This window comes from Haemorhous mexicanus, chromosome 2 (genome assembly GCF_027477595.1).
Source record: "Haemorhous mexicanus isolate bHaeMex1 chromosome 2, bHaeMex1.pri, whole genome shotgun sequence".
NCBI lineage: Eukaryota > Metazoa > Chordata > Aves > Passeriformes > Fringillidae > Haemorhous > Haemorhous mexicanus.
Window position 1 is genome coordinate 91006207 of NC_082342.1, and position 22941 is coordinate 91029147.

The 22941-nt window shown below is 41.3% G+C and overlaps 1 protein-coding gene across 1 annotated transcript in view; it reads right to left on the bottom strand.

Moving 5' to 3' along the window:
* Nucleotides 1–262, bottom strand: part of VWA3B (von Willebrand factor A domain containing 3B) — a 64000-nt gene extending 63738 nt beyond the window's left edge. Inside the window, exon 1 of the mRNA XM_059839463.1 lies at nt 189–262. Coding sequence (XP_059695446.1) covers nt 189–228 — 40 coding nt within the window. The 5' untranslated portion in view covers nt 229–262. The remainder of the gene's footprint in view (nt 1–188) is intronic.
* Between the last annotated feature and the right edge of the window lie 22679 nt (nt 263–22941).

A 22941-nucleotide genomic window follows, 5' to 3' on the forward strand; every position in this document is an offset into this window, starting at 1 on the left:
ATTCCCTGTTTCCTTCCCCAAAAATACATAAAGGTCAGCACAGCACCCCATACACAGCCCAGGAGAGTATGGCACAGCTTCAGAATGGCTTGTATACAGCCAGCAGGCACACCACAGTGCTCCAAAGGAAACTGGAAGTTATCTAGGAGAACACGGAATCTATGCAAAAATAGTGATGGAATACTCACAGTCACTCCAGGCAAGTCTCTTAGATGGATTAGCAGTCATGATAGATCTCTTGACTGGCAGCTCCTCTTTGCTTTATTCTGAAACCTTGAGGAATCACTGTTTTAAAAAATTAAAATATTGCCATGCATAGGTCAATATGAACTGGAGACCAGTTCCACATGCCCAGCCAATAATAAACCGCAGAAGGATGAGATCAGGGTTTTTCACAAGCAAAAAAATAACCTAAAAATGATAGTTACTCCCCATCTCAAGAAAGGCTGAAGTCAGATCTGACAGGGATCCACAAGCTCAAAAGTGGGAAATTGGGAAATTGATAATATTGTTTCCCTTCCTTCACCCCAAATCATCATTAAAAAGAGCCACTATGCTAGAAAAATGAGCATGGTGCTTAGGCATGCTGTCAGCCAGTGTATAATATTCTATTATTGCTTTGCAGTATACCTTACCTTTGCTATAATCCAATCTATGACAAAATCTGGGAGTATCTGAGATGTAGTTTTGTGCAGAGATTCATAACTTTATATATAAGACTACAAGATGAGTCACAAAGAAAAAGAATTATGTGTATGGACTTGGTATAAGGCCCAAGTGTGAATAAGACACAGCAGAGGAACAGGAGAAAAATGCTAGGCAAAGCAAGGTAGCATACAATAGCTGAGTGTACTGCTTTGAGACATCAATGCTTTGGTTTTTCTTTTAGTAAGATGTATGAATGAGAGATATTTATGAATCACTAGCAGGTCAGCTGTTAGCCATTGTCATCAAGCAGTTTTTCCCACAGTAAAGCAAAAACAGGATAAATATTTAAACCAAAGACTTAGCCTTCTCCCTCTTTCTTCATTGCAGAATGGAACATGCTATTTATTTCTCTTATATGGGTTTAAATACCCATATGGAAAAAAATAACCTATTCCAGTTTTTGTCCTACTCATGAAGAAAGAGATGAACAGTGTGAAGGGCAAGGAGGACTTAAAAAAGCAGAACTCTGCATCCTAACACCCCAGGTGTTGTGCAGCACAACCCTTGAGTAGCCTTTGCATCAGGGCTTTAAAAGGAAGCCCTTGCCACAGGGGAGCTGTGGCATACAATGCCTATAGTGAAAGACCACAGCAAGCTACAAGGCTTGTGCCATTTTTCTCTCTACAGAAAAAGTATCATAGTACTCTCATGGTGATAGCTAAGACACATTCTAGCATGCATCAGAGAATGAATCCCAGGTGCTGTCTCATTTTCCAGATGCCCAGAGGTATGGCAACAGATTTTCCCTGGCCTTTGCCTCCAGCACCACCCCCAGTTGCTTCTGAACAACATGTGGACGTGAAATGTTAGCACTCTTATGAAAAGGACCATTTGAAAACAGATGAAGCAACTTCCAATAGAAACATTGAGTTTTACCTCAAGTCTTGGAAACAGTGAGCTCAAAACCAGTGGTAGCTGGGATAACCTTCATCCCAAGATCTGAATCCAAACAGGTTATTTTCAAAAGGTGAACCAGAGTTCATCTGGGCACCCCTACCCTTTCCGCTCTGGCCAGTGCAAACAAACTGCTAAAGCTGTAACCCACCACTGGCTCAGAGTATGTAGCCTGTGTGGGTGGCAATGTTTGCTGAGGCCATTCCACTGGGCTGCCTCTGACAGGTGGGAATGCCTCGGGAAAGCCCACACACCTTACAGCCCAAGAAGCTGCTCCACACCTCCTGAAGCACCAAAACCCAGATAAAGGGAGTGCAGGTGGCTGAGGCTGGTGGCTGCCCACTGAGGAAATGGAAACATGGAATCACGATTGGGTCAGATCAGAAGAGACCACAGAGGGTCATCTGGTCCAATTTCTGCTCAAACAGGTAGAGCTTTCTGCCAGAGCACATGGCACACGCTTGTGTCCAGGATGTTCTTGAATATCTCCGGGGAGGGAGACTCCACAACCTTTCCCGACAATTTGTTCCAGTGCTCAGTCACCCCCACAGCAAAGTTCTTCCTCTTATTCAGGTGGAAATTCTCATGCATCAGTTTCTGCCCTTTGCCTCCTGTCCTAGTGACTGGCACCACTGAGAAGAGCCGGGCTCCCTCCTCTTGGCACACATCCCCCCGCCCGCCCCCTCCCTTTAGATATTTCTACACTGATGGGGTCCCTTTTCAAACAGGGCAGAGGTGTCACAGCCGAACCACAGCGGGGCCCGAGGAAGAGGGGAAGAGGGGGACAAGGGCCAAGGTGAGCCCCGGCCACGTCGCTCACCGGTGCTGCGGCCTCTCAGAGGCCACCTGAGGCCACCGGCCGCGTCCCTGTATACACCGCATGGCAACGGGCGGGGAAGGGAAGCCGGGGCCTCCGGGGTGAAGGACCACGGCTCGGCGCCAGCCCTGCGCCAGCGCCGGGACCCGGCTGCCGCTGCCCTGCGCCGGGACCGGGGCCGCCGCCTGAGCCGCCTCCTCTCCTCCCCCAGCGCCGCGGCGCCCGCCCGGCCGCCCGGCCGCCCTCCGCCCTCACCTGCCTCCAGCCGCGGCCTCTCCGCCGCCTGCCCGGCCGCGCTCGGAGCCGCTGTGAGCCTGGAGACCGCCCGGTTGCCACGGCACGGCCCGGCCTCACCCCGCGCCCCAACCACCGAGCGGCGGGAGGGACAGCGCGAGGGCTGAGCTGCCCGAGGCCCGGCGGCACGGGCATGGGCACGGGCGGCTCCGGTGCCACTGTCCCTGACGGTGCCACTATCCCTGCCGCTGTCCTTGCCCCTGCCCCTGCTACTGCCCCTGCCACCCCCCCCACCCTGCCCCTTCCCCTGGCACTGCTGCCGCGGCGAGACCGATGCGGAATAAATTCATCCTCAACGGGCGCCCGCACAACGCCGTGCATTCATTCCTTGGGGAGCCAGAAATACGCGGGCCAACTTGGAGAGTTACAGAAATCTATATATAGAGCATTCGAGCCTTCTGGTCTCGTTAATTCTTAATTTAGGCTAAGCCGTTGACAATATTTATAACAAGAGCAGCCACGCATGTCCTTTCTTTAAGTCAGATGAACGGTATACACTGGCTGGGGAATTGCTGTGCTCACACAATCACAGAATCAGTCGAATTGGAAGGGACCACAGTGGGTCATCTGGTCCAACCTCCTCAAGCAGGGTCAGGACATTGCAGAGGACTGTGTCCAGATGGTTCTTGAGTATCTCCAGGGAGGGAGACTCCACGCTCTTTCTGGACAATCTGTTCCAGTGCTTGGTCACCCCTACAGTAAAAGAAGTTCTTCCTCATATTCAGGTAGAACTTCCTGTGCATCAGTTTCTACCCCTTGCCTCGTGTCCGGGTGACTGGAACCACCGGGAAGGGCCTGACTCCCTCCTCTTGGCATCCCCCTGTTAGATAACTGTATGCACTAATGAGGTCCCCTTTCAGTCATCTCTTTTCAAGGCTGAGCAGGCCCAGCTCCTTCACCCTTCTCCTGGAGAAGCCAAAATGAAAACTATTCTAAAATATGTGCACCATAAACCTGAACTTGGTATTAAAAAGCTCCTGTTGGTGTAAGATAACCAGAACCCCTGGTGTTTATTTGCAGTATTTGGTCTGTAAATGTTTGTGAGTTCAGTTTCCAGCTGAGAGACAGACAGTGCTGAGATTTGTGCTTTACCTGTTTTGCTCTGGTTTACTGTGCAATCACAGAGTAATAAAAGATCTGTCACTTTATAGGATCAACAGATCAGCCTTACCTATGTATTGATGTTCAGATGGAAACACACACCCACAGGTCATCCAAAGCATTGGCTTCAACTCTCCAGGATTGGTAAACAGTGACAGGCAAGAGAAGTTCCTTATAAGGCATGCGGTTGGGATGGGAACATGACTTTCTGGAGCTCCAGTTTCTCATACCAAGAGTTTAAAGACTAGCCTAGGCATGGCAGATGATTTGGGCTTGCACAACTCTTCCCCGAGGTATAGAAAGGCATTTATTTCACAGGCATGAAACAGTTTCCCATCATATCATTAAAAATAGTAGAACTGAATGTTCTCAGGATCCTTTCAGACACAATGACTGCCGCAGCAAAAGCTTCTGTAGAGACCCATATTTCTGGGGGAAGGCTTAAAAAATTTCTCTTGAAAGTGTAAGTGCAATGGACTTGTAAGTGGGTGCCCAAAAATCAAACTAGTCATTCTCTTGATTTTTTATGCTGCTTCCAGCGAATTTTTTACCCATCACTCAATATTCCCCACTCAGGTAATTTTTTATGCACTATACAGAAAAGCTTCATCCATTGTCATGCATAAATGTCTGTAAGTGTAGTAATTACAAGGTTTTTTTTAAAAGTGATTATATGTGCTGAAACTTTCCCTCAATAGAGTGTGCCAGAAACCTTTACTTGAGGCTTGGCTGCGCTAAACAAAATATGTTGCAAGAAAACATTCCTTAAAATGCTTTGAACTGCAGGGCTCATAGAACTGCCTGACAGGCAAAGGCTGACAAATGCAAAGCTACTTCTCTGGCTCCCACGGGCTTTGTAATCTACTGGCTGTTGTCTCTTAAGTGAAATTCTTAGGTGAAATTTCTTAGGAAAATAAAATGCTCTCTGCATATCTCATAAACATTGTTCATGTGGAAGCCCTGCCTTGGCCATTGCCAGCTCTGTAACTTGTGAAAATGAGGAATGTATTCTCCAGATGCTGCCTGCTCAATGAGGCAAGGCTGAATAATAAAGGAGGTGGGGGATCCAAGTAACATGGAAGTGGGAATTGACTCCTTGTCCATTGGGATGATAAAATTAAATCTGGAGCCATTCTGTCATCTGACCTTTAGGCTGAATGACAAAGTGATTTTGATGGGTGGAAACGTTATGAAGTCATTGTAACAGGCATCCTGAGATTGCATGAGCAAGCATGACTTTGTTCTGACTCGAGTTCTTCACCTGTCAGTAAATATATTGATCACTTTTTCTTATGGATAAAAATTCTCAGCATTTTCTCTCTAGTGGTGCTTAGAACAGGTAACTGTTGGCTTGTGTTTTATGATTACTCCTTTTGAACCAAAATAAAGACATAATCCACTCTTCTTCTGTCTTTGATTTAAACCCCCCCGACCCTTTAACATAATATCTTATTTCTTTTAGATAACTAAAACCACATTTAACATAAACTTGCAAAATTTCTTTATCCTTGAAAAGCAGTGTACATGATGCATCTAATCTAACTGCTCATGTATTAAGAGACTTTCTCTCTTGGTACACAGGATCAGTAGGTGAGGATACTCATGGCACTGATGCTTATGGCTATGATAGCACAAAGAATGAAGCTTCACCAGGAAGTTTAATGCTGTCACACATCCTTCCCCAGAGTGTCATGCTTCCTGTTGACTCCCTTTCATAGAGAAACAGGAATCAGTTGCAAGAGGTAAGGAAAAGAACAAAAACAAGCTGGACTGAACCTGGGTTAATGCTGTCCTTACACATTGTTTACAGTGATTGTCTTTAAAAAAACCTGCAAACACCTAAAACCAGTCAATTAGCACAAAATATGTAAAGCATAAAAATATCATCAAATACATAAAATACTTCTTTCAAGTGCTTGTGGTTCTCACCCCTCCAGAGACTCCTAAAAAATTTCTAACAAAAAATTCTTCGTATTATTTAGGAACCAGAGGTAAATCAGCCATAGAAGAACTGCCCTTGTCTAACTATAATAGCTGTAGGACTAAACTGTTAGCCATAGAGTGAAGTGATAATGAAAAGCTAGGCATCACTTGTGAATGTCTAGTGCCCATGTTTAAAAATCTAGTTTCAGGCCTTGAGGAAAGAGAGTCATGTTTCCAACAGAAGCCAGCAACTGGTTGTCCTCACCAGCCCACCCGCGTTTTTGAGCTGTGGATGTCTCCTCTACTTAGTCATACACTGCTGCTTCCTGAATCTACCAGTGCAGTCTTGAAAGAAGCATAGTTGCTGAATATGCATATACCGTTCTTCACCTTTTTTAAAAATCTCTTCTTTTTACTTTTTTTTGGATCTATACTTAACTAGAAGTGTTTCCAAACTGAAATTTTTCCATCCCTATCACTTTCTGTCTTTCAGTCACCACATGGCCAGGTGGTGACCTTGTCACTGAAGAAGCAATGCTTCTTGGAACAGTGCATATCACATCAGTCACAACTTAAAATTAAAAAATAATGAAAATATTGCAGAGCTCCATGACCTTTGTTATTAAGACAGGCACTGCAAATCAAGGTTTGCCACTCCCTGGTACCCACACAGTGTTTGTGTCTTCTGGAATGGAGGATGAAAGACACAAATACTGCTGATTCCTTATTGCCTTGGGGTGATATTGCCTTACCTAGATCACATGAATTTCTTTCCAGGTAGCCTGCTTGCACAAGCTCAAAAGCACGCTAGCAGGCACCATGCCAGTACTCAAGATACTGTACTGAAAGGAGAATGAGGCATTCAGCTCAAAGCTCCTGTTCTTCCCCAAGTCCATTGTCAGTGATGTTCCTTTTCCTGCTTTTGGAAGTCAGTCTTATTTACAGCTTGTCTTTGACCTGATGGGTTCTTTTTAAGAAGACTGCAAAGAACTGATTTCTTGTTCCATTGAGGAATTATCTCATTATTTGCCATGAAACTTTCATGTCTTCCCATAACAGGATGATTCTAGTTAACATGTGTAAAAAGTCCCTGCCTACTTCTACTAATATCTGCCTGCTAATATCCTTTGGTCTGTGAACCCCCAGGCCAGGGCGCTGAAAGTTTGTCAAGGTAAAGAAGCTGGGAAGCACAGAGAGCAAAAGTGGAAAAATAAGGTTGTTGGGTTTTTTTCATGCTAGTACAACATGCAAATGAAGGAAATTAAGGTAGCCATTAATAACTCTAGTTTAGAAAACAAAACAAAATTCTTAAATATGAGAAAAAAGTGAGGATCTGGAACAGACTTAAAGCTAGAGTATTGGTGGAACACAAGCTGCTTAAAAGATAGAGGTTAATATAAAAAATAACAAACTGACCAAGAAGGTCCTGCCCATTCCTCTATTTTTAGGAGTAGGGATGTTAAGTGCAAGGTAGAAATGAAAGAAGATAATGAGGCATAAATGGAGAGACAGGAGGAGTGAGAAAATGAATGAATGCATGAGTAGATTAATTGGCACTGGAGGGGAAATTTTCAATGGCGTATTTGAAATAAGAGCATGTAAAAGCCTTACTAAAATTTGCTTTGGGTTAAGACTCATTTTGCACCATCATAAAAACACTGAATATGGAGAGATGTTTGGGGCACAGCTGTGACAGTTTATGCTGAAGATGCTTCAATTGTTTGGTACCAGAAGAGTTCAAAAACCAAACAAAAGTTCTGCCAACACATTTAAAAGCCAGTAAATAGCTTAGCAAGCTGAATACACTAGGATAAGCCAAAGCTAAAAGTTCATTCTTTCAAGGCAAGATGGAGACTGAACAATTTCCTCTAGTAAGGAAAGGTTTGGCTTATCATAAGGACTAGGGAACAACAGTGATAAAATTGTGCAGTGGTTTGTGCAAACCACCAGACTGACTTGTCTTCAAAAACTCCAAAGTCTTTCTGGCAGCATCACGTGTGAAAGGGTAGAGAGGTCATGTGTAACAAAGTTATCAAGATACCTCAGAGTCTCTGGGATTCCAGCCAGGTTGGAGACCATTTTTTGATAATATCTAAAGACTGTATTTAACTCAAAGGATATAGAGTTATAATGCTACAGTCTTTATGAAAGTCGGGTGGTTTTATTTATAAATATCTAGAGCCACATTGCACTTACTGAACTCTACCTGTGCTCTGACCCCACTATTCATACTCAAGTCAAATCATCATGAATGCACAAGGAATTCTGCCACTGTATTTTATTTTCCTAAGTGTGTGCCAGGGTGTTACATACATTTCTGTCACATTGTCTGCCTTCCGTAGAGAAATATGTATTGACTAGAAATCCTTGTTACAGTGACTAAGCCTATGAGATTAAGAAATGTTTGGAATGACAGAAAAAAAGACCAGTAATTGTTAAAAACAATTTTTTATAAGAAATTGCCATCTTGTATAGCAGCTAACAGAGCATATTCACTGCAACAGCAAATCAAAGTGGTTATGTTAAGATTTCTAATCAAGCCTAGACAAGAAATAGCATAATATTGTTGTATTACTGCCAAAACTACAGAAAGCAAAGATGGGGTAAGAGAAGCACCAACAGATGAAAATAAAGGCAAGACCCCAAAGCAATGGCTGCTGCAGGGGGACACAGTGTGATGGCGAGCAACAGGAAGGCACAGATGAGAACAAGAACAACAGGAGGGGGGAAATCAGAGGAATGCGGGCTGACCCAAAATATCCCACTGCCATTCTGCAAGATATATAGTGTTATGTAACAATAAATTTAACATTTTAATATACAAATGAAAATCCTATATCAGTAAGCTGCTTCAGTGTAGACCAGGTTGGATTTTTTACTGTGAACAACTGTAGACCCAGCTTTTTCGGGTTTAGGTAAAGTTGATGTGGATTCCTCTGCTTGTCAGCCATTAATTATACAGCAGAGAACAGTCCATCAGCTTGAAAAATTATTTAAGCTAAGTAGTATTACTTTCATGCAGAGTATAATATCATGGTGTTATCAAAAGGGATAACTGGAGGTGAGAATTGCAGGTGGCATATTGCTGATCACTTCAGCCTACCAAAAAGGGTTTGCCTCCTATGACTTCAGTCACCTATGACATGGGTGATTAATCAGGGCCAGTCACCTGCCCTCCTTGGCAAGTCAGTGAAGAGAGATGAGTTAGCCATCTCCCCACACCCACGTGTGCTCTGGCTGCCCAGGCTGACTGTGCCAGCTTGCACCTCTGCAAAGGAGGGGGTGCTTGCAGCCTCTCCAGTGTTACAAATGGTGGGAATGATGGGCAGCCATGGTCCCAACAGTGGGCTCCAATCTGTGTGAGGGGGCCAGGCAGACACTCCTTCCTGTCTCTTGCCTGCTTGCAGAGGCAGTGACCTGTGCTGCAGCAGCAGAGAGCTTGGCTGTTCACCGTACTCCCACCATTCCCGTCCGCACCAGCCCTCCGCAGGGCAGCAGGGAAGATGGGATAAGACTGTGTAAGGGCCTCGAAGCTCTGCCAAACCCAAGATGCTAAGAGTTACATGCCAAAATGAAATCTTAAAGATGCTGCCTAAATCTTAAGCTGAGATTGCAAGGCTTGCTGACAAAAGGGGTTTAAAAGGATTTGTTTCCATTTGTAAATGCAGCATCAGCCCAACAAGAATCACTGAGAGATTTACAAATACTGATCCTGAAAGCAATGTTTATACCCAGTCACTGTGTTTGTACTGAGACCTGTGTTTTCAACAATAAAATAATTACCTTCATTCATGCTAAGGGTTGTTTGGCCAAAAGCAATATATCATAGATGACAGTTTTTACCTAGCAGGATATACGTTGGACAGTTATTTAATTTAGAAAAAAGTGGTGTATAATTTCCAAAATGTCAGGTATAAAAGGGGGTTTGTCTCTTTGGCAGATAACTAGACTTTCACATGGCATTTTTTACATTAGATTCAACAGGAGGCATTAAACCTATTAATGCCATATTTTAAAGCATTTTACTGTCTTTTAACAACATAAAATAGATTTGGTGTTGACAAAATCCTGCACAGCATTTTGATAATACAGGAAAGAAATATGTTAAACAATTAAGACCTGTTTTTCACCTTTTAGTTTTCATATATTTCCTTACTACATTTGTGATGGACATGTTACTCAGCAAATGCTTAGGCAAGACTTTGTTTTTAAATAAATTCAACTCTTTCCTCACTCTAAAGGATTTAAAAATATTTGACTACCATTGAGCTCATTCAGAAGAGATCAGTAACCTCAGTGTATTCTAATTACAGTCTAAGCACAATTAAGATAATCATTTTCAAGTCTAAATAATTCTTTACAGCATAGTTTCATAACTATTCTACAGAGTTATGAAATAATTAATAGATAACAACTTTCATGAAGTACTTGCTGACATTTTAATCCCAAGGTGTAACTATGGGCAGGACCTGCCTCTCAGAGATAGTGCAATTGAGACACTGCCCAGGTGATTTATAACTTGGCCCTGGTTCCTCCTGCTGGATTGGCACAGGATGTCCATGAACAGGACAGTGACATGCACCATTCTGTAGTAACCATCAAAGAAGCTGTATTTAGTGACATCTGCACTATGGTCCTCCAGGTAAGGATTTGCAATGCACATGGGTTTAGAATAAGGAAAGAGCCAGAGAACGGATTCTGGAGAGAATGTTTCATTATCATCAGGAAAGTGCATTTTGCAAAGGCTTTGAAAGGCAATTAATAGCATCAAGACCAAAAAAAAAAAAAAAAAAAAAAAAAAGGAAAAAAAAGAGAGATTGATTACATCATGATTGAAGAACCTGCCGACTAGGCTTGTTGTTTTAATCAGTGCCTTTTATTCCTTTCCACCGTGGCTGCCAGCTTCATTCCACAGAGCAGGAGCTGGGATGTCTGCTCACAGCTGTCTTGCTGCTTGGCTGGCAGGAGTTGCTGATACTGAGCTGAAATTGCAACCTGCCTTTGGGAAGCAGATGCATGGGTATAATTATACTAATCGTGAATTTTTGCCCCTCCCACTTTTCCCATCACTTCCATCTGCAGTACTTTTATTGTAAATGAAATAGTTTCATGTCACATTAATTTTAATTTTCCATTATATCCCCCACAGTTGGTGTGTGTCTTTGTAACTCAGGGCCCATTTTACAGATGACTCATGTAATAGTCAAAGTCATTAGTTTGTTACAAAGCTGCCTGCAATCCCAATTTTTACAGTGCTTCTACATTGCTCACAGACTTAAAATCTGGAGCCACTCACATTGCTTATTAGTTGAGCAAAATAACTGGAAGTGTTAGTGTAACTATTGTTTTATAGGGCCCCGGGCTATGGCATTGCATGCTGGAGATTCAGTGGAGACTCTTGTCCCATCTGGGTGGCTCAGAGCTTCCAAGCCAGCCTTTGTCTGGGCCAGGAAGTACCTTTCTTCATGAGCAGTCCCACAGGCTGTGATGGAGCCACTCAGGAGGACATCCATGCCACATGAGTCAGGGCACCAGAATGTGGCCCTTAGGTGCTAATTAAAGTCCACTTCACACACAGGAATATACTTCCAATTATAATAGCAGCCTTGGAATGCACTGTGGGATGTGGAGAAGAGCAGAAGCTATTGCAGAAAAAAAGTACTTGGAGCATTTAAATGACAAGGCCCTCGTGATTAGTCTGTGTTGTTGTATGAATTATCCCACCATACCTCAGCTCCAGATTCCAAAACAGATGCTTATGTGAAGGTTTTTCCAGTACTTCCAAGTCCTGGCTTCTCAACAGTCCAAAAATCTGAGGAAATCAGGCTTTTTTGGTTTCCTTCTCTTCAGCTTCCCACGTCACTGCATGGTAAAGAGCCAAGACTATTGGCTGTTCAAAGAAGTTGAGGGAAAATTTGTAAAGGACAGACAAATATGTCATTCAGAATGTTGTCCTGGGGGAAAAAATAAATCCAAAAATCTACTTCCATGGGCAACGTCAGGTTTGTTTTTATGTTTTGAAATGACTTCTTGTTTTGGAATTTCACTTGGAATAGATATTCAAAGGGTCTGCCAATTCAAGCCTCTGTTTTGATTCAGCTGTTACTCATACATAAAATGAATAACTTTATGTCCTGTTTCTTAATTCTTAGAAGTTTATCATCAGTTTACCATTACCCTTCTTCATCATTTCTCAAATATTATCCAAAGCATTATTCAGGAGGGAAATAAGAGACAGCCTATCTGAAAGACTATGCTGAAGCCTGGGATATTTATATACAGAGAGATACTGGGGCTTCTTTTCTTCTACTTTTTTATTCTACTTAATAAAATACTGTAACAAGCCCTTCCACCACTTTGCACCTAAAAGCTGTGAATCCCATGTGAAAAATCCACTTCAATAAGAAAATCTGTGCTATCAAGTGGTACCCAGTGTGCCCAGGACACTTGCAAGAAATAGTCATATCAGACTCCATTTCCTACAGGTATTTCATTGCCTTTCAGATGGACTTAAATTCTGTCTGTCTTGAAGCAATCTTGCAATGAATATTTATATAAAGCTGTGATTGCACACTATGTCCACGCTTTGTGGTCTGTGTCAGCAAAATAAAGGGTCCCAATGCCAAAGAAGGCTTTGAGTTCAGCCATAAAAGTGAGCACAAATACACTCTAAGATGTAGGTAACTAGCAAAAGGGTGTTGGCTCTTACAATTCATATTCTTTTTGTGAAAGCATATGCTTTGACAAGTATTTAAATAAGCATATGACAGGTACACCCAACTGTTGAGTACTTTTATTTTTTTGGTATCATCACAGCGCCACAATGGTAAGCATAAAAAATGTCCTTGCCTCCAAAAGCAAACAAGAAGCTCTTTAGTAAGCTGCTACAGAAAGTCCTGCTTTCCCTCTTTTGACTTCTTGGTAAAGCGTCCTCTCAGAGACTCCATCAGTCTTCCCCTTTCAGGTCTTCCCAGAGCGGTCTCAAAGAAACAAAACAAATCTCACTGCTGTACACGGTTCCTGTTGCACCTTTGGACACAAACTATGAACAAGCAGCATCAAAATGTTGCCAAAACATATCTGGTTTGGCAAACATTATCAGCATCCCGGAAACCAGAATCCAGGATGAGTCAGTCTTTAGCTTTGACTTAACATATAGAACTGAGGGGTCATAACTGATGGGTTGAATGAAGATCCGTGAGCAAGAAAAAAATGTATTTCACCCCTTCTGTGCTTGGATGGATCTGCACATGTAGCAAGAAAAATAGAACTATTTTTCAATGCTTCAACAAAATCTTGTTTCAATTTTTTGGTTTATTTATTTATTTATACTTGAGTTCTGTATCATCAGAACTTTTTGGGAAAGGAAGAGATTGATAAAATTAGTAAGAGAGAAAAGAAATGTTTAGAAGATGTTCCCCTCTGAGAATGAAGAACTATTACAAAAATACAGTGTATATTATCTATTCCTGAAAACCTGCACAGTTGATGACTCTGCTGAAAGACACGAGAAAATATAAGCAGGAGTGACCATCAGCATCCCCATGACACAGAATGTCAGTGAGAGGTATGTAAGAGTCTGCTTTGAGGCAAGGCATTGTGTTTGGAAGATCATTCCTTTAATTTTGAGAGGGGAAGCCAGGACTACAGCCCATTTCATTATATTGTGCTGAGCTATTGTCTCCTTTTTATTTTTTACAGTGTCCTCTAACACTGAAGTTTCATGAATGGAAGGCTGCAGGAATTTCATTCATTTTTGAAACTGGCTACTAAGGGACAGTGATAATGAGGGCTGATAGGAACAGCTGGAGAAAATGGCTGGAGAAAATGGCTAAGATGTAGCAATTTAATAGATTTTATATAAAAATAGCAGGTCACTTTAGAGCTCCAGCTCTTGGCAATTAGTGAAAGTGCGAGGTGATTATAGCTCTGTTATGGCAGAGGTCTTCCTCTCTCAGTAGTCCCAGGTTACCATTCAGTGCTTTCACACACCTGCAGTACTGTGCCAATTACCATCCTTTGCTAGGAAATCCCTTTCATTTGCATTGAATTAGGTCATTGCCCTGCTGCTTTTCCCACAAGCACAGGAAAACGTATAGATGCTTAGAAAAAGAGAGGAAGGACACTTCCCGCTTCCCAAAGCAGCAGAGGCGGGTCAGTAAAACATCTGAAAATTATACTAAGTGTAAAACAATTCTGCCCTTCTGTTTCCTTATTCCCACTGACCAGAGCTGCTGCTCAAAAGAAAAACCTGCTCGATATAACCAGAGAATGGAAAACAACAAAATATATTCAGCTACATATTAACAAAGATAAGCTGAGTAAATTAAGCTATAATTTTAAAGCACAGCATATCCTCCCAAAGGTAGCTTCCTCAAAAGAGTGGCTATGGTGGAGGCTATTTGCATCTTCTGCCATGGGCTTGCAGAAGACATGTCTGAAGTCCTGGCTATTGGGGTGGTGTCAGAAACAGGAGCATAGGGCTCCCAAATAACACTTAGGTTCTAATCTTGCCAAAGTGCTTTACAAACGTGAGGCTAATCTCGTGGCAGCATGAGGAGGCAGGTGTTATCTTCTGCCCAAAGTCAAATGACTTGGGCAGCTGCACATGTGGAGTCACCAGAGTAGAGTCGGGCAGAGAATACAGAAAGGTTTTTTGAATCTTTCTCTATTGAAACCATCCCTAACTGCAGAACTCGTTTCTTTCCTCAAAAAATGAAAGGCAAAAATCATAATGAATGCCAGCCAGTGCCTTAAGTGGAGTCCCTTCAATCTGTCACAGAGCAACACCTAGCATTTAAGGATTATTTTACTTCTAGTCAGGGCTTGTTGCCTACTATGGCTTCAACCAGGCTTTCCATCTCAGTCTGTGAAATTGGATTCATATTACTATGAAACTGGCAGTGGCACAAAGTACTTTTACAAATCAGAAAAAACTCTTTTCCAGCTATTTTTGCCAAGCAGGGAGGAAACACCAGCAGCAGCAAAATGTCTGCTTATGTAATCAGCCTTAGTTAACTGGGTCTGGGTGTTCATATAATTGGTTTAAAATATTTAATTAATGTTTATAAGAACCTCCCACAGCTTCTTAGTGCTCTGTGGTGCACTTAAGTTGCCCTTGGTAGATTAGACTCTAGGAGAACAGCACCATAACTGTTCAGGAGAGGGGGAGACTGACAAATGTGAAAAAACCCTCTGTATCACAGTTTCTTTGCTTTTATTTCAGCTCCTGTTTTGCAGCTACCTCACTCAAACTGTTAAACAGCAGCTGTTTTCTTACAGGTACCCAGCAGAAAAGAGACTTGAAAACATGTTACAAGTAGATGAGACAACCTCAGGGGGCTTTCTCCATGCACAAGAGGATGCCATGGAGGGAAAGGAGATAATAAGGCATCATCATAGATATCACATATAAAAGACTGTGAGAAGTGAAACCTATTGACATCAAATCTTAATCCTCCTGACAGGTTGGTAAGATATAAAAATTTTTTGATTTTCAGTTCCTTTTAGAGTTGATGAGGCCTTCTTAACACAAGCTGTTGCACTTGCTTGAATTAATGCATTTCCCAGCCCAACAGCAGTAGTTGGAGCAGAAAATATCTCTTGGAAAAGTCTTTCATTTATATTTTGAAGTTACTTGTGAAGGAAACGAAACCTCTGGCATCTTGTCCAGGTGTTTCCTTCCCAGATTAAAAGATCTGTCAGAATGACACTGAGAAACTTGTGCTTTTTATAAACTTATAACATTGCATCCTTCTTCTTGCTTATTATTTTAATGACATTTTCAAAAACGTTGCATTTCTCTCTGCATATTCTCATCCTGTGAAGACCTGTGCAAACTACACAAGTGTCAGAAATGACAGGAGCCCAACTGAAGTCAGCAGTGATAATGTCAGGCTTTGCATACAGAGTCCCATTTTTAAACTTTTGTTTTGTTGAGAGGGGAGGGGGGTTCCTGCAAGTATAATGAAGTGGTGGTTGGCTGCTTGCTGCTAATAATTTCTTATGCAAATTTTACCTAAGATTGTACTGACAGTTCTCTTGTAACCCTGAATGGAGAAAATAAAATCAGCCACACAAGGAAAATAGTGCATTATTAAAACAAACAAACAAAAAACCCAAACCAAAACAAAAAAAACCCTTCAAAAATACAATGTGTATGTGATATGTCATCTTCATGTTAGAAAGCATAAAATCACTTTTTCCAGAGAAACAGACATATGAAAATAATAATGAACCAACTGGAACACAGCTCTTACCCACTGAAGCCAGAATCTATAGGAACCTGAGGGGAGCTCCCTGTAGCTATCTGTGTGAGCTGGGCCAGGCTGCAGTTTCTGAGCAGCAGCTATGAAGAACCTCAACTCTAATCCTGCTCTCCAACCACAGTACAGCAAAGTTTTTGTCCTATAGTACAGCAAGGAAATGATCATTTCAAGACCTCACTAGGTGACTCAAGAAATACTGGAAAACAATGCTCTAAAAAAAAGTTTAATTTCATCATTGAATGTTTCTGATAAATGCATTGATAATTCAGTCATTAATTTTTTAGTCCAAAAGTGGATTAAAATGTGCCCACCACTGATACCAGCTTTTAAGCTAGTATCAGTAATAAGCAATTCAGTAATTTCTTTCAGGCCTGAAAATATATGTGCTGCAGACAAAAATCCTTATTATAATTGTTAATTAGCTTAGTATAGTTAACTGATGTGTGCTGCAGCATCCTTAGAATTTAAATTCTGTGATTGAAAGTCATAAATTAAATAAAATCAAGAAACATATTTTAATTCTTAATCCCATTATATATGTACTGTATTTTAAGCATGAGGAAACCTGAAGTTCACAGTAGATGTTTAATGAATAATCAGATCTGGAAGATACAGTTTGTCATAGAATTAGCTTGGTAAAAACCAAGCCTGACAAGTTAATTAAATAAGTCTGAATATACTGGATAGTTTGAGTATTTGCCAGCATCTATGTTGGGTTGTTTTTTGCGGGGTTTTTTTTGGGGGTTTTTTTTTGGTTTTTTTTTTTGCTTTACACCTTATTTACATGTAGAAAAAATGAGAAACAAATAAGAAAGTCTACAGCTTATGAACTACAAATCTTGACCAAAAAAACCTCCTTAAATATTAAATATCTAGTAGATGAAATTCTTCATGCTGTTTACAGAAAATATCATTCTCAGAAAACTCAGCCAACACTTAAAAGAGTATTTGCATAAATGGCTTGACCTTACAACCCTTTAACCTGATGAGTCATTCCAGATCATGCTAAAGCTTACTCATGAGGAAGAATATAATTTTTGGATCCTTAGCATCTGACCTCACAAAGTGTGATGCAAACTACCACCACGAGTGAGAAAACTACCTGCAGTATCAGGGTGCTGGAATCTCTTGCTGGAAGAGATGGAGCTTTTGTGCTCCCTCCTAGGTAGATCCTGCTCTCTACTGACTACCACCTCTAGCCATTTGAAAAACAGCTCGAGTGGATCAAATGCTTGCAAGACCCAGCCATAAGTCTTCTGACTCCTAAAAGGCCTGGTCTGGCAACAGGCTGAGTCTTCTCCAAACTGGCTGTGTATCTGCAATTCTTCATTAAAGGGGTTTCTTTAGAGGGTTGGCATTGCCAGGAACTGCCTTGCCAAATATGAAATCCTTGCCTTCACAAAGATGGTGAAATGTGTCTCTCCTACCCTCCCTCCACACAGGTAGACAGATACACAAGGGCACACCCACACCCACCATCTACATATACACCTGTGCTTTCTCTTTTTTTGGGCTTCAGGAAACCTACAGTTCCAAATTCTTCCATGATGGCTGCTGACATCAACCTCTGATAGGAGGGGAAGGACAAGAAGGAAGAATCTCATGAAATCCATGACTTAGCTGGGATTCAGGATAAAACCTTGTCACTCATAAAGAGCATGTGAACATGGACAGCAACAGAACCAAGTCCACAGCACAAGTTAGCAATGCTTACATGGTTTCCCATTTTGAACTTTTCTATCTTGAGGTATATTTTTGCTGCTAAAAAAAAGCAGGTACTAAGAAACTTGGTATTTCTGTGACATTAAGAAACTGCTATCCTTTAAGCATTATTGATCTTTCTGAGCAGTTAGAGGTTTTACCCTCGGCTGGTAATTTGCTGAAATACACCAAAAAATATATTTTGCAGGAGTTGTCTTAAATTGATCCCCTGACACCAGAAAGCCATGTCTAGTAGAACCATGTGGCTATAAAACCTCTCTGCAGCTGTTGCCTTTGCAGTGGACCCTGTCCAGATCCTCCCTCCCAGTATGGAGAATGTAAACAGAAGATACATTGCAGCTTGGGATTCTACAGCTATTTTTTCAGCTGAGAGTGAGGTCCAGCTCCTGTTCATTCTCTCTCCCTGACTGCAGATGAAGGCTTTTCCTACTGTTTCAGAAGAGAGGCTACTGTGACAACCCACACCACAATCAGAGTTTCACAAAAAGTCAAGTTCTCTGGGCTTCTACAAGTAGAGTGTCTGGGGAGATGGTGGTACTTTCTCCACTCATATGTATGCTCTCAAGACATAGTTTGTCCCCAGTCTTCTGCCACATCACAGCTACAGGCTGGATTAGTAAATAAAGCAAGTGTGGAGCATGAAATGGGAGGTTAAACATCGCACTGGAAAGTCAGCAGTTTTAGTCATCGGGTAAAATGTCCCGTGACGGCATTCCTTTCTGAAATCTGATCCTGGAGAGAACAGTTTAGAGACCTGAAGAGTCGCCAGGCAATGATCTACAGCCCTGGCCTTCCTGAAATGTATTCCTCCCAAGCATCTGTAAGCTGTCAAGTGATCCACGTAGTCCTCACAAATGTGTAATACATCCTTGAGCCATGACTTTTCTCCTGTGGTTCAAAGCTGTGTTTTCATGTGGCTCTGAGCACTTGGACTATGTGCAATATTGGGATATAGGTCCAAACAAAACAATTTTATATCAGCTTCCCTATTTGTAGAGGACAGCCTATGTTCTGCTTGTCTGAGTGAACAGAAATGTTCAGGAATGGCTCCCAACAAACTTCTTGTAAGCTGGAAGTGTAAATGCTACAGCTAAATTCAGGCAATCACATGGTTATGTATCAGGACCTTACGTCTGCAGGATGTCTTCAGACTTTTCCAGGAAGTTAGGATCTGTCAGAAGAATTGCAAAATTTTTAAAAATTAAGTACTCTTTCTTTCTGTTCAGACCTGTTATTACATACAGTAATCCTGTTGCTAGCTAAACATGGTTGGACTCAATGATCTTAGAGGTCTTTCCTAACTGTAATGATTCTATGATTCTCTATACCTTTAATGACTTGGGGGCTTTTCTTCCAGATTTTGGAACCAGGCACGAGGGAAAGAGGAAGAGAGAGAATTTCTCCTTGGAAATTTGGACATTTGGATTTTTTTCCAGGATTAATCTGATTCCCAAAGAAACTGTAGCCTACATCATAAATCAACTAAATAAAATAAGTCATTTCCATAACACATTCCAGTACTGAAATATTCAGTATGGGTAGAGTTTGAGATGAATGTATCATATTTAGGACTTTTAGCCAACCTCTGGAATTCATGTTGCAATCACAAGTTACCCAGATATTAAAGCAGAGCTCCAAGACAGCAGGCAGCTCTTCTGCATGGAATCTGTCTGGCTGTGTATAGAAAAGGCATGACTGTCTCCTTATTTCCTGGATAAGGCTGGACAAAAATGTAATAACTTTTGTGATTTTATAGAACATTTCAAAAGGTCTCTAAGGGTAGAAATGCTTATAACAGCATCCTGAAATGCCAGCTGAAGGCACTGCTACTAACTAGGAGTATCTGCAGCTCATGGCTCCTTCTTTTACTATTTGGTTACCAAACTAAATACGGAATCTGCTGTGGTTTCCCACTGTTGTTGATCCTAGGATCTACTTGTAAGGTACACTTTAATTGCTGATATAATTATATCCACCAATGTATGGGTTATGTTGTAGAAACCCATAAACTACATTATTGCCCTACAGGTCATTATCCATGTCATCATCCAGGTGTCATAGGCACAAAACCACGTGCTCTTTACTGAAGAAGTCTTTACTGTCATTTCTGTACACATCTCTCTAGAAATTCTCCAGTAAATACCCTCCAAAATTAAAAGAGGTACTTTTATTTGATAATTTTTTCTTGTTTTCACATGGAACCACCAACTGTCTCATCTGAGAACAAGCCCAGCCCTTAAAACCAGCATCCTTCCTGCTCCACATTAATTCTTCAGCATTAGAGATGGCTTGTCAGAGGTGGGATCATTATGACTTGCAATGATAATTAAAGGAATTTTCAACACACATTGATATTTGATTTTTTACCCGCTAAAGCATAAGAGACCTTCCATTCAGGGTTGCCCTACACCTTGGTAAATATGGTACTCTGGAAAAAAAAAAAAATCAGCTAAAGCTGATTAAAGCTGCAGGCAGTTTTCCAATGAAGAGCATATTTTTGGTTCAGTTGGCATGCTGGCCTCCCAGAACAGATAACATATGCTACCTGGTATTTACTTTAGGATATTCCCTCTCTCCTCCTGAGATTACTGAAAAATTGACATGTCTACAACATTCTCTGTAGTCTTTGAAAATTACTTACAGATGACAGGAAGGGGTCTGGTGGCCTCTCATATTTGTCTTGAGTCTTTTCCAATTAAAGAATTCAGGCAGTGGGAAAACTTCAGCTGTATCTGTTTAGTCAAAAGAAGCTCATGACCAAAAGCTGTTCAGCAGTCAAGCACAAAAATTAGCGGGACAATTGAGTTAAGGAAAACTAACAAAGTAAGACCAGCAGAAAGCATAACTTCATGAACACCTAGAAAAAGTCAGTCTCCCTGTTGTAGCTGGTATCCTTTGCTCCACTTCAAATAGTTGTATTTAAGTGATTTCTTTTCAAATTTTTTAAATATAGCAAAATTTTAAATATATATTATCATGGTCACCATGCCTGGATTCATAGGAAAGTAACAGATTGCAGAACTGAAACATGCATATATATCAATTCTTTAGCAACATACAGCATTTAATTGCTTATTGGTTTTATATAGTATTTGTAAGAATGTCTAGTAGCTGGTAGAAGGAGTAACAGTCTACAACTGACCTCTTGATCAACTTAGAAAATAAATGGTTTTATAGATGGGTCATTTTTTTCCTTGTATAGCCTCCTGTGTTCCTCTTTTGTCAGAGCCTTTACTGTTAATAAAAATTTACAGTATGCTTGATAAGTAGAAGGATTACCAGGTGTGATGGGACCAGAGGCTTCCAAAGGCCCTTCTCCCTCCTCTGCAAAAGGAAAGCACTGAAGTCACACCACAGGGATAGGAGGTGCAGCATCATAGTCTCAGAGGTACAGCAGATGGCTGGGCAGATCTCAGATATCTCTGGCAATGGGGATTCAGTAACTCTCTCTGTCAGAATTATGGAAAAAAAAAATTTAAATGGCCTTCCTTCAGCAAGGAGACAGGCACAGAGACAGGACATGCATCCAGTATTTCTATTTATGAGCCCAGAAAGTCCTGCTTACTAAGCAATTTCCCCATTAGGAAAATAAAAAAAGCAGAGCCTTCTCCAAAGGGCCTATTGGACCACACTGACTGCTTAGAGTCATCTGATACACTGGGAGAAGAATAAAGAATTTGAATATCTGAAACCATCACAGTGAGGACTGTAAAACAGAACAACTAAGTTATCAGGGGATGGCATGTGCTATAATTGCTAGGTCATATGGAAATAACATTCAGCAGCTGTTATTTTACCAGCATTAACAACTCTAGTTCTCCCATAGACATAAAGGAATAAAAAGTCTGTCTGCTGCCTGTGAATCTTAGATCACAAGCCATGGGCCTCAGAAAAGACTTTTGCCGCAAATGTCTGCCTTTTATTTCAGAGGTAGATATACAACATAAATTAAATGAACTAAAATATTCATTTACCTGGTAACTGTAATTTTCCTACACATCATTGTGCTCCACAAAGTCTGAACAAATGTGGACTTATGTTCAGTGAGTCACAGAAAAAATAAAATAATGCTGTTTACCTTTACACGTCAGCCATAGTGCTATATGGAAGTCATTCCACAATAAAGAGCTGAGAAAGTTAAATTCAATTTTACTACCACAATAAGAAATTATTCTTTCTTTCCTGTGAAGAAGTAAAAAAAGACAGCAAAAACACCATTAAGCACAATTCTACTGTTAATCTTCATAAGAACATGTATTTTACTTGAGACAAAGACCTAAACAAATATTGCCAATACCAAAGGTATTGGTAACCCACCTGGATCAGTGCCTTAGATCAACCTACAGATCTTTGACCACACAGTAAACAAATTGGCAGATGTATGAGTCAATATTCTTTCATTCTAATAAAGAGGACAAGGCAGCTTGGCAAACTGCCTTGGTTACTGTTTGTCTACCAAGAAAAGTGTATTAGCAGCAAGCCTGGTCACCTAAAAGCAGGACTGTGCAGGATACTCACAGCTCAAAGGCCAGATCCAGGTTTAGAAGACTCTTGTAAGTCTCCGTCTCCCATCGTTGCCCTGACTTGTCTTAAGCCTTCCTCTGCCAAAACCCGAGGAGGTTTTTAACTCAGCCATTACCTTTCTAGCAACTCATATGCCTCCAGGTTGCAACACCCACTGCCTGCTCTCTTCTAGACAGGTGAGGGAATAAGTAGTTTAAAAAATATTAGGCCAGACAGCACTTCCTCCAAAAGATGGTGGAGTATTTTATTAATAACATGCCATGCAGCTTTCTACTGTAATTGCTGCCTCTGAGCCAGAGGCAGTAAAAGAGGGCAGTGCTACTCTCCCTGCTGGGCCTTCCCCTGGTAGCTGTTGTGTATTTGGGACTTGTGCAGTGGGCTCAAAATAGGAAAAGCACTCCTAGAGAGAAATTTGTTGGCCTTGAGTAGGAGGGTCTTCCAGTCACTGAGCTGAAAGGAAAGGGAAAGCAGGACTGCATCTTGACAGTGTGTCAAGGCCAAAAGTGTTTGTCAAAATTTTTCATGTGTAGGCTGTGCATCTTGCAAAGCAAAGTCTTATAAATCTTTTCTTGATGTGCAGGAAGGAAAAATGCAGAAATGTGTCTCCTTGGAAATCCAGACCAAACAGCAAAAAGGGCAGGAAAAGGGCAGCCTCTACAGGGTGGTTACCTGCATTGAGGAAGCTTTGCT